Source organism: Sardina pilchardus, chromosome 9 (genome assembly GCF_963854185.1).
Source record: "Sardina pilchardus chromosome 9, fSarPil1.1, whole genome shotgun sequence".
In the NCBI taxonomy this organism is placed as follows: Eukaryota; Metazoa; Chordata; class Actinopteri; order Clupeiformes; family Clupeidae; genus Sardina; species Sardina pilchardus.
This window is the reverse complement of record NC_085002.1, coordinates 28,608,292-28,627,463: the sequence shown is the minus strand read 5'-3', so window position 1 is coordinate 28,627,463 and position 19,172 is coordinate 28,608,292. Positions and strand designations below refer to the sequence as shown.

The following is a 19,172-nucleotide window of genomic DNA, read 5'->3' as shown; positions in this document are numbered from 1 at the left end:
TATGGTAATCGTAACCCATGATTATTCGATGGCCAGTGATCTCTTATTTCCCTAAGAACCCCTACATCATCTTTGAACTCTTACACTTTTATAATCTTTTAAAGTTTGTAAAAAATGTTTTACTTATTTTTTTTTACACATAATTACTGACTGTGATGATTGCTCATTGAGTAGTGTGAGGTATTCCACAGGCAGTTGGCAGGTATAGTACTTGCTGTTGTTGACAGTCGTAACACATGTAATAATTGCTCAGTCGGTGACCTTCTTTTGATCAGTAAAGGGTTGCTAAAGCCTTAAGTAATGGAGATTCATTTGTCCATTTAGCACTATTTTGCACGTAGCCACTGACCTTGAATCGCCTGTCCATTCATCACTCCTCATTGATATTCTGGTGGCTCCCAGAGATCTTCGCCGTATTTTATTGCCAACAACACCCAAGTGGGGGGTCCTATTGCATTTCCAGTGTGGTATAAATATAGATTGGTTACCAGCCCCCCACCCCCTTCCTCCTCCGGTAAACCTTGTCCCTTGGGACTGCAGTGATCTCTCAGATGTATGTTTATGGTGGAAATCTTCAGTGTTGAGGGTTGAGTCCATGGACATTACTGAGATGGAAGATTGCGCTGAGCTGCCAGCTAGCATTTGTAGCCTCTTCCCAGCAGCTCAAACCATGAAGAAAACATGGCCGGTGTAGAAAGGCATGACATGGGCTTGCTGATAGCCAATTGTGTTCAGTGCCATAATGTCTGATGTGCTGAGATTAGTATGAGGAAGTTGAACGGTATTGGATGTGGCGGATCAGCCTGCAGCCTGGCATGGCTTTTTCCCAGTCATATAAAATGCCCTGTCTAGAAGATGATGAAGATGTCATACTCTTTTTATGTAGTTTACAGTATATTGTAAGTTGTAACCATTTTACAGTAAACAGTCTATATTGTCTGGACACTATTCACAGTATGTCACTCACTGCTAAATCCAGATTGTTTGTGTGAGCAGCATATTTGGTTGTTGAGGCACGATTCGGATTTACTGTAAACTCTGATATGGTATACTGTGACCGAAGGTGTTCAAGGTTGGCAGAGTTGGGTGCAACCCATGGGTGCAACTTTGGCGTCTCCCTGAATTTCACAGATCAGCTTTGCAGTTTGCTGTGAGTAGTTGTAATCTTGGCAAGATCTCTGGTGCCTGGGTTGATGTGTTTGATGGATTCAGGCTCTGTGCTGTATCTGTAGTAGAGGAAATCTCTTTGCTGAGATGGGGATCTTACCTCAGAGATCAATACGAAGCCTTTCTGCAGAGGTATTAAAAAAGTCCTTTCTGAGTTTCAACTGACATCACCTTTGACTTCTTCTCTATGAGGTCAAGGCAATTAGCATAGAAGAATACGTGTGGTTCTTTGAAAGTTAAGTGGAAACAGCTCTGCATAGACAGCAATTATGGTGGTACTGTAGTTAAGACCATTAGAGTTGTTTGTGCTTATTCCAGGGGTGCTATATTACATATGTTATGTACTGTAATATCTGTTGAAGATAGAATAAAACACTTTGAGTCAAGACTTTACAATTCTTCAAATATGTGGTACAACTTCAGTGCAGTAAAGCATGCCCTTGCCATTTACGGTCATCGATTACACTCTGTTCCTTCAGGAAAAGATTCTTGCAGTAGTGTGTGTGTGTGTTTGTGTGTGTGTGTGTATGTGTGTGTGTGAGAGAGAGAGAGTGTGAATCTGTGTGTGTGTGTATGTGTGTGTGTGTGTGTGTGTGTGTGTGTGTGTGTGTGTGTCTGGAGTTGTTCCCAGTAAAGGTCAAATCAAAAGAGGATTCATAGTTCAGATGAAGAGGCAGGAGATCAGTGCCAGAAAAAGCTCAATTATATAGGAGAGGAGAGGGGAGTGGATTTGTGCCTGTGTCTCCATCTGCTCGGGGTGAGAAGCCTGCGCTCCTCCTCCTTAGAATAGAGTGAGATAGAGAGGGAGGACCTCCCTTAGACAGCCCCAGCAACACATAGGCACGGACACCAGCCTGTGTTTATACATCAACTACACATGTAACTATGAGTTTAGTTAGGGTTTGGGTTTGTGATGACAGGGTTTTTGATCAAATTACCAGCTATTCAACTGCACCATACAGTACTCTGATTTAGAGAGAGAGAGAGAGAAAGAGGGAGTAAGAGAGAGAGAGAGAGAGAGAGAGAGAGAGATGCATTTTTCTTCTGGCTGTTAAAAAAGCTCTTTGAATGGAAATGGTTTATCACCTTTTTCTTCATAAGCTGAGTCTGTGGCTTATGTTTTAATAGGGGGCTGTTTTGTTGTTGAGATATCGTGAGCGCTGAAACGCTGTCAGTGCTTTTGTCACTTTGGGATGCAAATGATGCGCATTAGAGTTTGGGGGAGTTTATTGCATTTCTGGGGCTAAATCTCATTCTTCTGCGGTGCCCAGACCCATCACACTGTGAAGTAATTTTATTCTGATACGACTCAAGAGCTGGGGTATTGCTCATTTGTTGCAGTGAGACCGATATAAATTGAGTGAATGAGAGAGAGGGAGAGAAAAAGAGAGAGAGGGAAAGAGCGAGATATATGAGGAGATTTGGAGAGATTTAGAGAGATTTTAAAGTCAGGAAATCCAATAAAATGTGAAAGAGCCAGTTGACTTCTGCGTAACTTTGAAGACCATGACATTGTTTCTGTACTCCTCTAAATCAGTTCTTTGGTGGGGATGCACATTTTTAATTGAGAGCATATGCTATATATGTGTAGCCATACGCTCTTACTTTTGGTCTTACTTTTTCATCAGCACAACCAGGGAATCCGTAGAAGCACCACTGTGACAGAGAAGCAACATGGATTCTACCCATCCATCAGGTGCCCCCGTGGGGCTGTCATCAAACCCACTCCCCCTGGTCTCCCTCGGCCTCGTGGAGCCTTTACACGTCCATCAAATAAACAGGGGATGTGAAGGGAGCCGAGAGCCACCTGGAATTCAAATGCTTCTCAAACTGTTTGCAGAGATAGGAACATGATTCTGCTCTCAGTCGAAGTAATACAAATAGGGCTTTTTTGAATTGTAGAACCAAGTAAACGGCTAAAAATTAGTTGCAGTCTTAGCTGCATAATATTGCTATTTATGGAAGACATCCACAGCCTTATATTCAAATGAGCTCATATTAGCATAAATCTAACTTTGGCTCTATGGTAAACCATTTCAATTATTAATGACTAATTATCTGTAACATGGTGGTCTATTGCTCAGGCATCCCCCCGCACCTCCATAGCCTGTGCCCCCGTTCACATTCCCTCTCTATCTGTCCTCGGAATCTCGGAGTCTTCCTGACCTCCACGGGATTTCACCTTTAGAACACCCCAGTCTTATTTACATAGCCTCCCTATGCCCGTGGGGAGAATTGCCAGCCCGAGCTCTTATCAGTTCGACCAGGCGGCACTCTTTTGAGGACCCAGTTCAAAGTTGATTTAAAGCAGTGGCACAACATGAAGCACACCAAAAAAAAAAAAAGATCCATATACTACGCGAGTTCAACAACCTCAAAAGTTTACCTGACCAGGTTATCTCTATGTGTTCATGATGACTGCTAAATAAAACTTGTGTCATGAACTAAATCCTGTTTTATATTATGCCAGTTCCCACAAGAAAGACCTTGAGGCTGCCTGGATGCATTTAAATGAAGGCAGACAGGTGCTTATGTGCCTAGAGGAGAATCTGTTTCTCACATGCAAAGAGAGGCAGAAGCAATATCTAAAGGTCAATATGCTCTGAGGTATTTGAAAAGTGCACACTCCTTGCATCCAGTAACATTTATGCAGACTGTAGAAGGCAGCAAGTCAGTCATGTTTTTTATTTATTTATTTTTAAAAAATAAATTAGGGGTTAAAATTTCTTCATTTTAGCGAGAAGGTGCAAGTATGTTTTTCTGAATACTATTCTTTGCAAACTGGGTGGGAAACACATACAATCTTATGTGCACCTGTGTGGTTGGGGTTTGGCAGTAAAACAGGAGTGTGCCTTAATCCATACATAAGGACATTAAACATTCATACATCATATTATATGTTTCCAATTCCAGGAATAACACATGCATCTATTTAGAATATGGACATAACTCAGAACAATGATACATACTGTACTCTCGGGGATGTACCGGTAGCCCATTATTTGAACAAACAACAGTCAACCCCTCAGTCAGTCATCATGTGGTGTTATTGTTTTAGTGCAGACAAAAACCCTCTTCACCTATATGCCTTCAAGACTGAGTCTGCTACCCGTTGTGGTGAACCTATGTCCAGCTCATTGTCCGATGTTATTTGTGATTTATTTTTGATATTTTGTCTCAAAATGTACCTTGCAATGAGAGTGCCTATGGCGTTGGCAAATGGTCTGGTAAACTTTAATCAGATCCTTGTGTGCCAAATGCAATAACAGTTGCACAGAGCTCTGACAGTAATATAATGTTTCATATGTATAATCATAACAAACCTTTCTGACATAACGTAAGAACAGAAAATATATTTTTTAATCTGTAATACCACACATTGGGCATGCTTCATTACCCATGCTTTTTTTTAATTATTTCACTTATTATCAGTTTCACCGAGGAAACTGCCTTGTTGACACCAGACCCTTCTCAATTGAGAATGAGAGTGGGTCTGGCAAAGGTTCATTGACTTGCTACTTCCATTAAGGGTGTAACTAGCAGTGTCATTAAACTTAAATTGCTGCATTAAACTCTTACCAAATTGCTTCAGAAGTGCAGCAGTCTTGTAAACTAAGATTTTAAACACAGTTGATTACTCAGTTTCAAAGAAATACAAATCCATGCCGGATTAGCGATTGTATTTGTGTGCCCGTGTTTTAATCCCAAATTTGCCAAAGTGTGTTTGTTATTGTATGGATATTCCCAGGCAATAAGCCTTCATTTTAGGGCTGTGTATAGTATGCTGTAGAAGTACTGAGCTACAGTATATGCTTTTATTTACTTATTTATTTATTTTCAACTGCATTTTTTTTATTAATTCAGTGTGTTCACACACATAAAGAGCGGAAATATAGAATAAGAGTGGTCTCAGATAAAGTTTTCAATAATAAATAGCAGCAATAGAAATTATTAGAAGCATCATAAATCAAAATGCAAGATTTTCCCTGTGGGAGAATCACTGGGTGGATTTGTATGATTCTGCATGTGACCTACATTGATTTTAGATTGATATGTTTTGTAGGGTCAAATGATTTCAATGTAAGATTGATGTTATCTTGATTTGACTAATACAATGTGAAGAATGTTAGTTTCTGTGTGTCTCAGTTAGTCTCTCACAGTTGGTGTGTGACAAGTGATTTTCAAGAACTAATTTCTTTCCTTCTCAATCTTGCAGGTACAATGTGGATACAAGAAGTTCAAACCTCTCAAAACATGTAAGGACGCACTTGCTTGTCAGCTGGTTTTTTTCTCTGTGGAAATTGGGAATGCAACTGTTATAAAATGAATGAAAACTAAAGATTCTTTTTCTGCCATATCATTTCATTTCAGATTATAATCTAACACTTTTTATGTCCTTATTGCCATACACTTGTGGATATGCAGAAGGTTAGTACTGTGTACTATTTTGTGTTGAATACATGTTCTACATGTTCACGTCAGTAGGATTATGCAGGACCGTATGTAACCTCTCTCCTTTTATGTATTTTAGTAAATGTTCAATGTCTCTCCAAAATGTCTTTCGAATTTACATTTATATTACTGTTTAATTAAAACAAATCAAACATTCTTGAGGACATTCTAGTAGTAGTGCAGTCTTTATCTTGAAAGTGTTGTCACCCAAATTGCAATATCGATACAGATCTCCCACATAATTATGTTAATTGGTTTTGCTGACTTGTTTGGAATGCACGTCCTTGTGCCACGTTCCTGAGAGATGCCATTTTACATTTGCAGCCATGTTGTTATTGTTGTGGTTGTTGGTTTCTTTATTTGTTTTCTGATAATGTGTTCTTTCGGGGTGGGTCCATTCCTCAGGACTTCCTGGGTCAGATGTTCTGTACGCTGGGAGAGATCATCGGTTCTACTGGTGGGCGGTTGGAGAGGACTCTGTCGTGAGTTCTATGATTGTTCTTTGATTGTTTGCCAAAATTAACAAAACACATTGTAATGTCCTAAAACCTTAAAGGAACATGAAACAAGAAAAGTTTGAACGGTTGAGCTGGCTGACCAAGGATAATGGAGAACAGATAAATACCTAAGGCAGCCACACAAACAAACACTGAATATCATTTATAATGTCCTCGGGCATAAACACAAACAACATACACCTAAAACAGCCACTTTTTGTTGCATTCCTCGCAGATATTCATATAAAGATATTGAGCCAGCACCCAATAAAACTCTAGTGGCGACTCCAGGGTAGCAAAACGCTTGCTCATCATTTGCACAGGAAACTTTCTCATAAGGGAAACGTCATTTGAAGCAAAGCCACAGTGACGCCTGTATACAGAAGCAATGCCAGCTCAGACCTCAATATCCCCTCGTCATAGGGCAGATGGGAGAGCTGAGACGTCTTTGCCAGTGTTTGAAGTGGAGGTACAGAATTCAGTCCAGTGTCTCAGGCTGTTGAGTGCTGAGTCGATTTCCTGCCAATGAGGGTTGGCACCACTAGTTAAAGACCTCAAACATCAACCAACTTGCAACATTAGCCAACAAACTCCAAGTAGCTGTCAGCATGTTAGCATAATATATATTAAAAAAAAAAATAGGGGAGTGCTTTCCCCGATATTGTCCGGAATATTGAAGAATATTTAGGGCACACATGTTCTACTTCCATTTCAGTTGAGAATAAGGCTATGGAGCTCCCGTCTTTCTCCATCAGTCAAGCTGCACCAACAGTTTATGTCCTACTGCCTCTCCATGCTACAGTAGGTTACTCCACTCTTGGAGCACTTGGAGGAGTGCTCAAACCTCTTAGGTTTGGCAGCTTCTTGTGCTGAACTGGGTCAGAAAGAGTCCTTCAGAGAATGAAAGAAATAATAAAAAAAAATGCATGTATCCATGGCAACAACACCGACTTCTATCTTTTACTGTCACTAAATTTCAAGTAGTCCTTGTTGTGTCTTCCTTTTTGCCATCACCTCTCTCTCTCTCTCTCTCTCTCTCTCTCTCTCTCTCTCTCGATAACCTCAAGCAAATTGACCACCAGTGGTCTATGTAGCATTAAAGAAAGACGGATTCGTCAAGACTGTTCCTCACAAACAACAAAACAGCCAGGGAATCTCTCAAGGAACAGGCAACAGTAAATGTGGAACTTCATCAGTAATTGAGATTCAGTTTTTACACTTCTTCCCCCTTTGAAGTCCTCCTCTGTTGCTTGCCCAGTTCACACGCACACACACGCACACACACACACACACACACTGGATTTTTTTATTTGAATCCACCAGTCAAATTTCTTTACAGAAAGGATTCAAATATTCTCAAAGATGAAACAGCTTTGACATTCAAGGGTACATAAAGCATCGCCTACGCCACACAGCAATGCCTATCACAGCTGATATGGAGCAGAATTTTGCCAGCTGTTTAGACTTTCCCTTTGATAGCCCTGCCAGTCTTAGCCCACTGACAGTCAGTTTGTGGACGTGTCCCCTGCAGGCTGCCAAATATCAATGCCACAAACTTACATGCATAGCCTAGGTCACTGATCTTTGCAAGGAGGGGTTGGTATTTAGTCTTTTTTTTTTTTTCAAAAAGGCTATGTCATTGACAACCTTTTTCAAGGACCATCACTTCCTTTTTATCTGTTTCTATGAACATCATGGATAGGATAGATCATGGTTAAGGATGTTACAAAACTCATCATCAGAACTGTTGAACCAGTCTGGTATTACTCGTGAGTGTCTGTACATAGGCATGTTTTTTGGAAATATGTCTTGACAGAACTGGCAATTAGATCAACATGGTCATGGCGCGCTGTGGAGAGAGTCCTTTGTACATATTACAGCCATTTACAATATGAGCAACCGATTCAAGGTGGTCGGAGTTAGAATGCATTATGCAGTGTTGATGGTGATTTTCAAGGTACCATAAAGATAGGTTGTATCTGGTTGGTAACACCTGTGGTCAGGCCTTAACAGTGAAACAGAGAATGTCCTCCCCTATTGCAGCATTTCTGTACATACTGTATAATGAGAGGCAGAACGGCCAGCAAAGTCAAGGCATGCCAACTTTCCCCACATACGTAGTCCAGCCTAGTGTTGTTTTGTCTCTATCCGTTTGATGTTCAGTAGGGATCTTGCTGTTGAGCTCTGGAAGGTGTGTTGTGGTCATTGTGATGGACTGTAGCCTCCATAGAAACAGATGGGTCTGTGACCACTGCATCAGATGCATCTGTTGCAGTGTGTGAGTTGCCTTGTGTCCACTGTAATTTAACTGCCATTCTGTTACACAGGTCACTGAAGTCCTGCCAATCTGAACGAACTCCGAATCATGCGGCTTGTGTGTCCAGTTTACCGTTGCTTTTCCTCCTGAAGCCCAGGAAGCTATCTTGGTTGGTTGTGGCCAAAGGAACCTTTCTCTTTCTGAGAATCAATAGGAGGGAAGCTCTGGCTAGCTAGCTCTCTGACTGCAGCATCGTTGTTGTTGAGCATGCTGATGAGGTGTGTTAGTCTTGTAGAAGTCCATTCCACATTTGGGACGTCTGGACCCCCTTCCTTGAGTGTGAGGAAGATTATGTCCCTAGACGGAATGAGAGTTCAGTCCTCCTAGCCATTTCCTGATGGCCTCAAGTATTTTGTTGGATGTGAATATTTGTAAAGAGGTGTTGTATCTTTGCCAGGGCTACTTCTCTAATGGCCTCCAGTTTCATGACTACAGGTAGGGGGGAGGAGTCGATCAGATCGATCCTGTTCTGAAAGGCACAGGATAACTCCTTTACCTGTTCACCCCACTCACCTGCAATTACTGTTGAATTTATGGCCAGGATACATGTACTGTAGGTGTTTGTTCATGACGAGAGTAGACTATGATATACTGTCCCATTATTGTAAAGGAGGGGGGTTGGTCAGATTTGCATTTGTACCAGCGGTTTCAACCCCTTTGCCGTTCGTGACACATTTTTCAGGAGTGGTAATCCAAACTCTTTCAAACTCCAAACTCTCTGCAACTAGGCACATGTTCCATCCTAATGTCCAAAGTCAAATTTCTCTGTAATGGTAGTTACAACGGTCAAGATGGTTAAGATTTTAAATGACCGTGGTTTAGTGTGGGGCAGCGATGCTCAGGCACGGCACTGCGGGTTGAACATTCACACACACACACACACACACACACACACACACACACACACACACACACACACACACACACACACACACACACACACACACACACATACACACACACCTACACACAGGATAGGTTGTCTTATCTATTTAAAGACAAGACATAATAAAATAGATGAATTGTTATACATTGCACGTCTAGCACCTCTGTTGACGCAGTTTGGGCCTTATTTCATGTCATTCTCCTATCCATCAACATGTCAAAATGGCATACCAATGTACTCACCAAAGGTCCATGCGCGTGGCCTTGAGCCCTTAAAACATGGACAAGTGTTCTTACAATGAGAGTCTGGTGGCTAAGGAGCTGGGTTTGCATGCAGTAGTCTGAAAAGTAGTGAGTTCGATTCTTACCTGTCACCATTGTGTCCTTGGCCAAGGCACTTAACCCTGAGTTGCTCAAGGGAGTCTGGCCATGCAATTAATTTACATCTATAAATCACCCAGAATAAAAAATATCAGGCAGATAAATAAATATTAAAACATGTACTTCTAATGTTGCATACGCATATCAGCTGCTGTCATCTGCTGTTTGAATGGTGGATTTGTCCGAGGCTTCTTCCTACAGTATAATTATGTATCTCCAATTCCAGGGAGTTTTTCACCCCTCACCCCTGTTACTCAGGGGCTCTCTCTGAAAGCTCAACACTTTGTTAAGCACCATGAGACATGTGTAATGTTTTGGCGCGCTATAAGTGAAATTAAATTGAAAGTTGAAATTGTTTTCTCCGAAGTGATAATGTTTCAGATATATCAACAAGAGAATCCGACTTGGGTTATACACTACTCACAGTAAGTACTGAAACATTGTCCTACTGTTGGACAAACACATTTAAAAGTTTAGAGAAGGTTGCATTAAGATCACCTGCAAGATTATAGTGGATTTTAGGTTTTTCCTGAAATTTCACCTGAAAACCAAATTTCCCTGACCTTTTTTGAGTAGTGTACAGTGTATGCCATATCTCACATCACACACCTTTTCCACAGGTAGACAGGTCCGTAAATTGTAACTGTACTAGCCACTGTGATGTAAGAACTTACGTTTCCATGTTTATAAAATAATCAACCTTATAGATGCAGAAAGTTAACAGTGACTTGCTCACACGAGTGTATAGCAGTATTGGTCATTCTTATCAGTATTGGTCATAGTGTGATTTAAGTCTTGCTCACCAGATATTTGACACACTTGCACACACACACACACACACACACACACACACACACACACACACAAAGATCACATCAATTCCCATTATTTAACAGGTAGCTTACTGTGACCTACATAAAATGGAAGCAATTTTTTCTGCTTTAATTTATTTGCCACCCCCTCACCCCATTTTAATGATATCAGTATATAGAATGAAGGCTCCTCTCCTCCCCTCTTTCTCCCCCTCCCTCCCTCACCAGCTCACTCTTTGCCTTCAAGATTAGAAATTCAAATTGGTTTGCATGAAAAGGCAGCTCGGTAGATTTTTTTTTCTTTTCTGAAGTTGTTCCCGTGCCTTTGATTGCAAGACCCCAGAAGGAGGAGAGTTCCAGGACTCCGCACAGATGTAATTCACATTCTGCTTCCAGAAGCCCTTAATAGAATGTTTGGTGGGAATTCCAATCTCCCAAGAGTCAGTGACGCATGAAAGATCTGACGGAAGCTCTGAAAACCCAAGAACACATCTACCTGTCCCATTATCCATAAAACATTCTTCATCAAAGTCGGTTCTTAATGTCTTGACTATTACAACTTCCCTTTGCTCTCAGGGTATTTTCTATTGCCATTTATTAATGAATGATGGACAGTTTCATAGAAATAGCTCAAATGTAAATGTCCTCTATTGGTACCAGTTTCATGAAATATTAAAGGGCCATATGCAGCCATGCTTGATGTGTCTCTGTGGACTTCTGACTGGAAAATACTGGCACACTTTCAGGCCTTTGATCCACAAATCCAAGAACCTTCAAGCCATTAAGTACAAAAGTTCATTGTTTTGGACTCATCTTCAAATATTGCAATGCAATTCGAGTGACTTTGCTACAAATCATTTTAAAGTGTGTCTTATATTGGCCATATTATTCAAGTATGGCAAACATTATGTGATTTTTTATCAGATCTGCCTACACATTTATTACTGCCTAGCCAGTTAGCATTCTGAAGCTATCTAGCGTGAGATGCACTCATGTCTCTGGATTAAAGTATAGTGTTTTGTTTCAGTGTGTCAACAAATCAGGACTGGTGTTTGTACCTATTTTAAGAACCCTTTTAGTATTGACTCCGTAGTAGGATCCGTTATTAACTCTAGGAATTACAATCAAGGTGTCCATGCTGATCGTAATGCAATCTCAATTTCGTATTGATCCACCACTAATGCACACAATTTCCTCCCCAGTAAATAACTGAATTTTAATGGAGAGAAGCAGGGTAATGAATTGTTGCAACTGCGTATTGCTCATAATTTATCAATGCACATTTCAGTGAGATTTATACAGTACAAACTGCGTCCGTGCAGGAGAAATCCTCCCAGAAATCTTCCGGCATCATTTGTTGTGACGCCAACATAGCCTCATATGAAAGGGTGAGATGTGGCCTTTTGAAGTGGCTGGTGATGAGAGGCACACTTGCAGGCAGCATCCGCTCACAGATGGGATATTTATGTCTGAGTCAATATGCTCACTCGCTCGCTCGCTCGCTTGCCTCTTTTGTTTATTTTTGTAAAACCTCTGTGTGTTGCCATGGAGAGGAGACTTTTGTCTCTGTGTGTGGGTGACTTTGACACAGCGGAGTAGTTGGGTTTTAGAACGGCACGTGGCCTCTGGTGCACCCCTGTCCCATGCTGCTCGCGCCACAGGGAGTCCGGGAGAGGACAGACGACCTGAATCCCACTCCCTGTGAGAGCCTGGGTCCCACTCCCTGTGAAAGCCTGGGTGCCTCTCTCTATGAAAGCCTGGGTCCCACTCTCTGTGAAAGCCTGGGTGCCACTCTCTGTGAAAGAGGGCTGGTCGTGTTTTTCCCATCGGGGGAGTACAGATGAGAACAGATGACCTGGGCCCTACTCTCATTTTCTGTGAAAGTCACGCTTGTTTCTCACTCTCTATGAATGCCTGGGTCCCACTCTCTATGAGAGAGGCTGCTCATGTTTCACCCATCGCGGGGAGTCCAGGAGAGTACAGATGACCTGGCCCCCGAGCGAGAGCTTGCATGGGTCCCTCTCTCTGCTGACCATGTTTCAGATCTAGCAGCTATTCTCTTTATTCCAACTATCTGATTTATTCGTTTGTAGGTTTTTCCAATCTCTGCTTTTCTTAATTTGTGGTCGGTAAAAAGTGTAGATTAATCCAGTTCAGCACATTTAGTTGATTGATATTTTGGTGATAGTGTTTTTACACACACATGCACGCTCTCTCTCTCTCTCTCTCTCTCTCTCTCTCTCGCTCTCTCTCTCTCACACACACACACACACACACACTCACACACATGCAAACAAAAGCACACACATTTACATTAATGACTAATCAGTGTTCAGCTTAGTTGTAAAAGCTAAATGGCTTCAATCTATCCATATTAACTAATGTTGTGCCCCAAGGGAGAGCAGCAGCCCGACTGCAGAATAACTTAAGTGAAAGTAAAGCCCAATCTGCAGAGAAACGGCCTGCCAGTGTTGGTCATTGAGATGTATTAGATAGAGCCACAGAGAGAAATTAGCTGTTTCGGAAGGTGACAGCAAATTACACCCACTGTCACACACACAGAGAGAGAGAGAGAGACATACAACCTTGTCTCTCTTTCTTTCTTTCTTTCTTTCTTTCTTTCATTTCTTTTATTTCTTTCTTGCAGCACTCTCTCAAGCTAAAGACACACATGCACACTGCATATAGTATTAATGGCTACAGTATGTCTGTTCACATTTACATACATATTGAATGTACTGTATGAATAAGAAAAGAGGTTGATGTTTATAATGATTCGTATTCTCATATACATAATTGATAAAGCTTTCTTTATTTTCCATTTAAATCAATCTGACCCTTGTCCCCTATACCCTCCCACAGTGGCTCTTCAGGTCAGGGCCCTTCACAGAGCCAGCCTGTGGGAATAATGTCCTTTTCTCTCTTGAGCACCTCTTGCTCTGATCATATTAAGATTCAAGTGAAAGTGTGTGTGCAGCCTCCAGATTCCTCCTACCTCCTGCCCCCTCCGTCTCTCTCTCTCTTTGTCTTTCTCTCCATCTCTCTCTCCCTCCATCTTGCTCTCTCTCTACATCGCTCTTTCTCTCTCTTTTTCTCTCACTTTCTCTTTGTCTGTCTCTAACTCTTACGCTCTCTGCATCTCCCTCTCTCTTCATTGTGCTCTCTCTATATAAATAAACACATCAATTAAAATAAATAAATAGATAAAAAAGCAGTTAGATTAGTTTAGAATAGGGTGAAAGTATCTGCATTTTGTCTACTATCTTCTCTTAATTTGTGAGCAATCTAGAGATTGAAATTGTGGGTTTGTCCTTGAAATGTTGGGTATTACATTGTATTACATCCTCAACCTCCATTAGGTCACAGTGGGAGCAAATTTGCGAATTTGCAAATTTGGTGTGTCCCTTTCCAGGATATTTTATGGCTTCCAGTTTCAATTTGTAATTTGTGGTCACCCAATTTGTATTTTGTTAGGCATTGACTTTGAGGTTGTTTTATTTTCACCAGATAATTTGCAAATTTGTCTTCTGTGTAATCTAACTAAACAGTCAATTTTTGTTTTATTACAGTATGTTGGGTGTCAAATTTGATTGAATTTGTATCATTAATCTTATTGAACAGACTGGTTCTGTAGAATTGGCAAGCAGTGCTTTATGGTGGAAACGGTGGGGGTCTGGGCTCTTTACGTAAGTGTATCCAAAATTGTATGGATCTTTTTGTGATGGCCAGGGACGGTACACGAACTGATTCAGCCTGTCAGGCGTGATTGGGTGTACTTCTGTGGACACGTAGAAGGATTTTGCATAGCTTTCTGTGTAGGATTTCTATTACGTATTTATCTATTTGATAGCAGTAAAGCTGGATCCATTTCAGATTTTAGCCAAATTCTAATAGGTGGCTGAAACATATTTAAAGTTTTATATTGCAGAGAATGCTCTTTGAGCTTTGTGTCTGAGTGTCTGTATTCCTGTGCTGACAATTGCCTTTATTTTAGGCGATAACTAGTCCTAAATATGTGTAATTATGTGTATGTTGGATATCAGGGCCTAATTTGAAATAAAGCTTATTTTTAATTGATAATTTATGTAAGATTTATAACATTTCTCGATAGGGTGGTCGCTCTCTCTCTCTCTCTCTCTCTCTCTCTCTCACTCACTCCCATTCACACAAATACGGTATCTCATTACAGGCTTTTATGTGTACTACCACTCTGTGTTGCTCTTGTGTCCTTTGTTGGTGGAAGCGAGAGCAGCATTATTATCGCATGTAGAGGTGGGCAGATTTTTGGGATCGGCGCATAATAAACCATGTGTTTTTAATTTAGAACAGAATGACAGTTGGACAATAGGGGTTGGTTGCCTCCATGTGGCTAGAACATTGACCCTCGTGGAGGATACAATCCGCTCAGTTACAGTAACATGCAAGGGGCAATGTTCTTTACATTGTAGAAAGCCACCTTACATTGAAGTTTTTCAAAAGTGTTACCTGCTGCTACAATTAGCTCCTGTCATCTTTTCATGGTGTGCTGACTTTCTAGGAACCAGGCAGCCTGTGGGGAGTCTCTGCTGGCTTCCTCGTGATGGCTCTCTTCCCCATGAATGAGCTAAAACATGGTGATTTTGATATTTTTAAGCACATCCTGTATCTATTAGTTGTCATTTTTTCTTTCAGATAACATCATCTTGGGAGTGCTTTAGGTAATGGTATGAAGTTTTCCCCAGATATTATGGAAGTAGACCCTCCACTTCCACGAGTCTAGTACACGGATGCTACCAAATGTATCACCATGGTTATGCATACACTCACAATCTATCTTTCTCAGTGGAATGCATAGTACCCTAGAGCCTTCGCTCATTTCAGTAGAGCGAAGAAACAAATGGTCGGGCCATAATTTGCCTCCATCTAATCGAGATAAGATAGATAATGCCATTTAGAAAACACAGAGGAGTGAGTCAGTGCTCACCTTGAGGGCCCGAGAGTTAAAAAACCCCAAACATTCAGTAATCATTCCAGTGGTAATAAAGCAGTAACTACTTTCATGCTATTTTACAAGGAAAGTTCTTGTGTACAATAAAACCATTGGCATTCATTTGAATCTCCAGCACAGTAGCTTTACGTAGTGCTGAAACCATTCATGGAGAACAGGATGAATGATACCAGTATTTGTTAATTTATTGACACATTGCAAGGCGCAATGTGGCAAAAATCAGTTGAGAACTCTGTACTGTAGCGTTTTGTTTAGCATCGAAAGAAACATGAGAGAATTGGCAGTTTGTCATGTATGATTCTCAGAAGTTTTATGGAAACACTTGGTGTGACATGGTCTTAAATTAGCACAATATTTTGCTTGGTTCAATAGCAGTCATTTGTGCAGGTCCTCATTCATGTATTGCATTGTGCCCCATACATTTTCTTGTCTCCCCAAAACAGCACATGTATCAAATGCTAGAATGTTCCAAAAGACCCAAAAAGATTAAAAAAAAAAAAAAAAAAAAAAAAAGGTCAGTTAATAGTAGGATTGATTGCAGTAGAATAGATTATAAGGTGCTGGGTATCTGCTCGTTAACCTCTGTGGGTAGGTATAGGTTTCCAATACATTTGAAGTCTACAAAGTTATTAGGTTTCTTGGATCATTAGTGGCTGTGCAGCTCGCAACACAACAGATTAGAATCAAATGTGACAAAGCAGCATTAGGCTGTTATGTAGTGTCCTTGGATGAAACAGACTCCCTGCAGACTGGACATCACACTCACTACACTGGCTTCTTTAAGTCAAGACCCAACACCTTACAAAAGGAGACAACGTATTCACCCATTTTGATAGAAATGTGAAGCAGCCACTTGAATCACAGCTCCCCCGTTATTTCTAATGTCTGTGTTAATGCAAGTCTTGCATGATAATCTAATTGTATATAGCCTAGAATATGTCTTTCTAGTGTTTTCCATATCTTTAGATATTGCTTTTTTGCTAATGTATATGTAAAACACTTTTTGCATCTCAGCGTTTGAGTGTGAAATGAGCTTTACAAAACAATAGCATTTTCCTTGGTTGGGAAATGCAGCTGAGATAATTCCGTCTTTCTAATCATTCAGCATTATTAGCAGCTTGCCACACTCATACGGAATTACACTTCACCTTCTTTTTCAGTTCAGCGCAACTTTCTCTTTTCAATTAGCTTTCATGCTCTCTTTTTTCCCCTCGAAGTTCCCAGTAAAAATCGACTGTTCGACAGGCCGTGAAATGCATGGTTGGCGTGAACACTGAACACGATTCTCCCCGCCTGGGTGTCTGATCTGCATCCAAATAGATAATTAGCTTCAGAAACTCTTTATGCCAACCACCCACAGATGCCCTAGCACTCTCTTCCACACCCTCCACACAAACATACGCGTGTGCGGAGCGCAGGACTGGGGGAATACTGGCTGGGCGAGGCATCTGCAGGGGGATGTCCTGAGCTCTCTCTCTCGCTCTCTCTCTCTCTCTTTCTCTGTTTGTTTTCTCCTCTCCCCTTCTCTCTTTTCTGTCTGTCTCTCCGTCAATCTCTCTCTCTCTCTCTCTCTCGCTGTGTCTGTTTGCACTCTCACACTCTCTCTAGCTATCTTGGCTGCACTTTCATGCACTCTTCTCTGTCCACCTCTATCAAAAAGTCCTATTGGATTCCAATCAGATTTTTGAGCCAAAATCCTATAGGATCCCAATAGCAACAATCCTAGGTTTTAGGAATCCTAAAGGATTGTCCAAAAATCCATAAAATCCTAAATCTGACTGGAATCCTATAAGATTGATAAATTTGATTAAGATCCCAACCCTCGATCCTATCGGTTCCAAAATCTGATTGGAATCCTATTGGACTTTTTCATAAGGGCTGTTTGCCCCCTTCTCTCTCTGCCCCTCCTCTCTCTCTCTCTCTCTCTCTCTCTCTCTCTCTCTCTCTCTCACTCTCACTGTGTCTATCTGCACGTCATCTCCCCCTCGGTCTTTGTCTCTGTGACTGAGGAGTGGTCATGGGGTGTGGACAGAAGAGCCAGACACTAATTATAACACACCCGCCTCTCTGGTTATCAGTTCAATTTATTTACCCATCGGGGGACGGCACACACACCCCTGTGTTTTGTGCTGCATCCCGACCAGACTGGAGGTGTCTATTTAAACAAGGGACCTCTGTCATATATGACTGTACTGTACACATGTGGTTGTTTTCTTGTATGGCATGCTGTTTTTATGCTAATTATGTGTTAATTGCGCCAGTGCGTATTCTATTAATTTTGTTATTTTTAATTACTAATGTTATTCCTGTAAGCCTGTCAATTCTCACACCACATTCTGTTTTTTGCTCTGTAGTTCACTCAGTCTACATTTTAGCACGCTACAATATGCCCCTGTGTATTTTCTTGTTGGGGTGGCGGGTAGGTAGGCAGGTTAATTCAGTGGTTTCTCTCCACTCTTTGCGGAAGAGGCTAGATTGGGGGAGACACCCTGCACAGATCGTCTTGCTTTTCTGGATCTGAAAAGGGGGGGGGGGGCACAGCTCTGGGACGGAGGAGAGGAGAGGAGGGGGGAGCACAGCACTCGTGTGGAGGTGGGGGAGAGAGGGGTGCGCTCCAGGGGGCGAAGGGTAGGATGCTGCCATGAGCTATTTTTGGGTATCTGGAGGAATTGTGTGTGTGCGTGTGTGTGTGTGTGTGCTCGTGTGTGAGGGTGCGAGGTGGAGGGGGAGAAGAATACAGAACTGATGGGTGTGTTATGTGAGTAACTGACAAAACCCACCTTGTGTGACAATCTGCTCCTGAGAACAGATTACTGTAGATGGATAGAGCTTCAGAGGGTGAGAGGCTGAATGACAAATGGTGAAGGGACCACGACAGACTGGTCTGTCTGTTTTGTAATCTCTCTCTCTCTTTCTCTGTCTCTCTCTCTCTTCTCTCTGGTTCTCTCCCCTCCCCCCCAAGAGCATCGTTCTTGGTCGTAATTGGGAAGAGTTTGCTTTATTTTATTCATGGCCCCAGATATGCCAGCTTGTGATGTGCTCTGCTGGTCCTGGTGGAATTGCTGCGAGTAACGCACCACGTGCATTTGCATTACGGTGGTGCTGCTCATGATGGTGAAGAGAGAAGGTCTACTAGAGGTCAGTCTCCGCAAGGGTCAAAGTGCTCATGTCTCAAACCTTTTTTACACTCGGCCGCTCGCAGTGTTTGCGTTCAACACGGACGCTCTCACTGTACATGAATAAACAAATCAAGTCTAGAGTAGGAATAAGAAAGGGAATCACTGTTGCATTCTGTGGAGTGGAGTGTGCTGCTGTTTTCCATTCATGTTTCACGAGTTGCACTTGTCTTTGCAGCTCCTTCAAGATGTGCATACGTTTAGACTCTGGCCTGCCTGCCTGCACACTTCTTGGAATTGCAAAAAAGGAGGTCAATCTGTCTCTATGGAGACCTCATACTGAAATCCACATTATTGCTGCCAATCATCGTGCTCATGTATCCATTCCACTACAGCCTCGACTCCCCCATTTATGGCCATTAGCCTGATAAAATCTTTTATGTATTGAATGGGACTGGAAGAATATCCAACGCCTCTGGTTATTGAGTCACCTTACTGAGAGCAGTTATAATGTGCCACAGACTGACTTAATTGACTATCTGTGCTGGATAAATATGG

At 41.7% G+C, this 19,172-nt stretch overlaps 1 protein-coding gene across 1 annotated transcript in view; it reads left to right on the top strand.

Moving 5' to 3' along the window:
• Positions 1-19,172, top strand: part of LOC134091881 (copine-9-like) — a 72,435-nt gene that overhangs the window by 19,456 nt on the left and 33,807 nt on the right. Inside the window, exons 5-6 of the mRNA XM_062544590.1 lie at positions 5,384-5,423; positions 6,025-6,101. Of these exons, the coding sequence (XP_062400574.1) occupies positions 5,384-5,423; positions 6,025-6,101 (117 nt within the window). The remainder of the gene's footprint in view (positions 1-5,383; positions 5,424-6,024; positions 6,102-19,172) is intronic.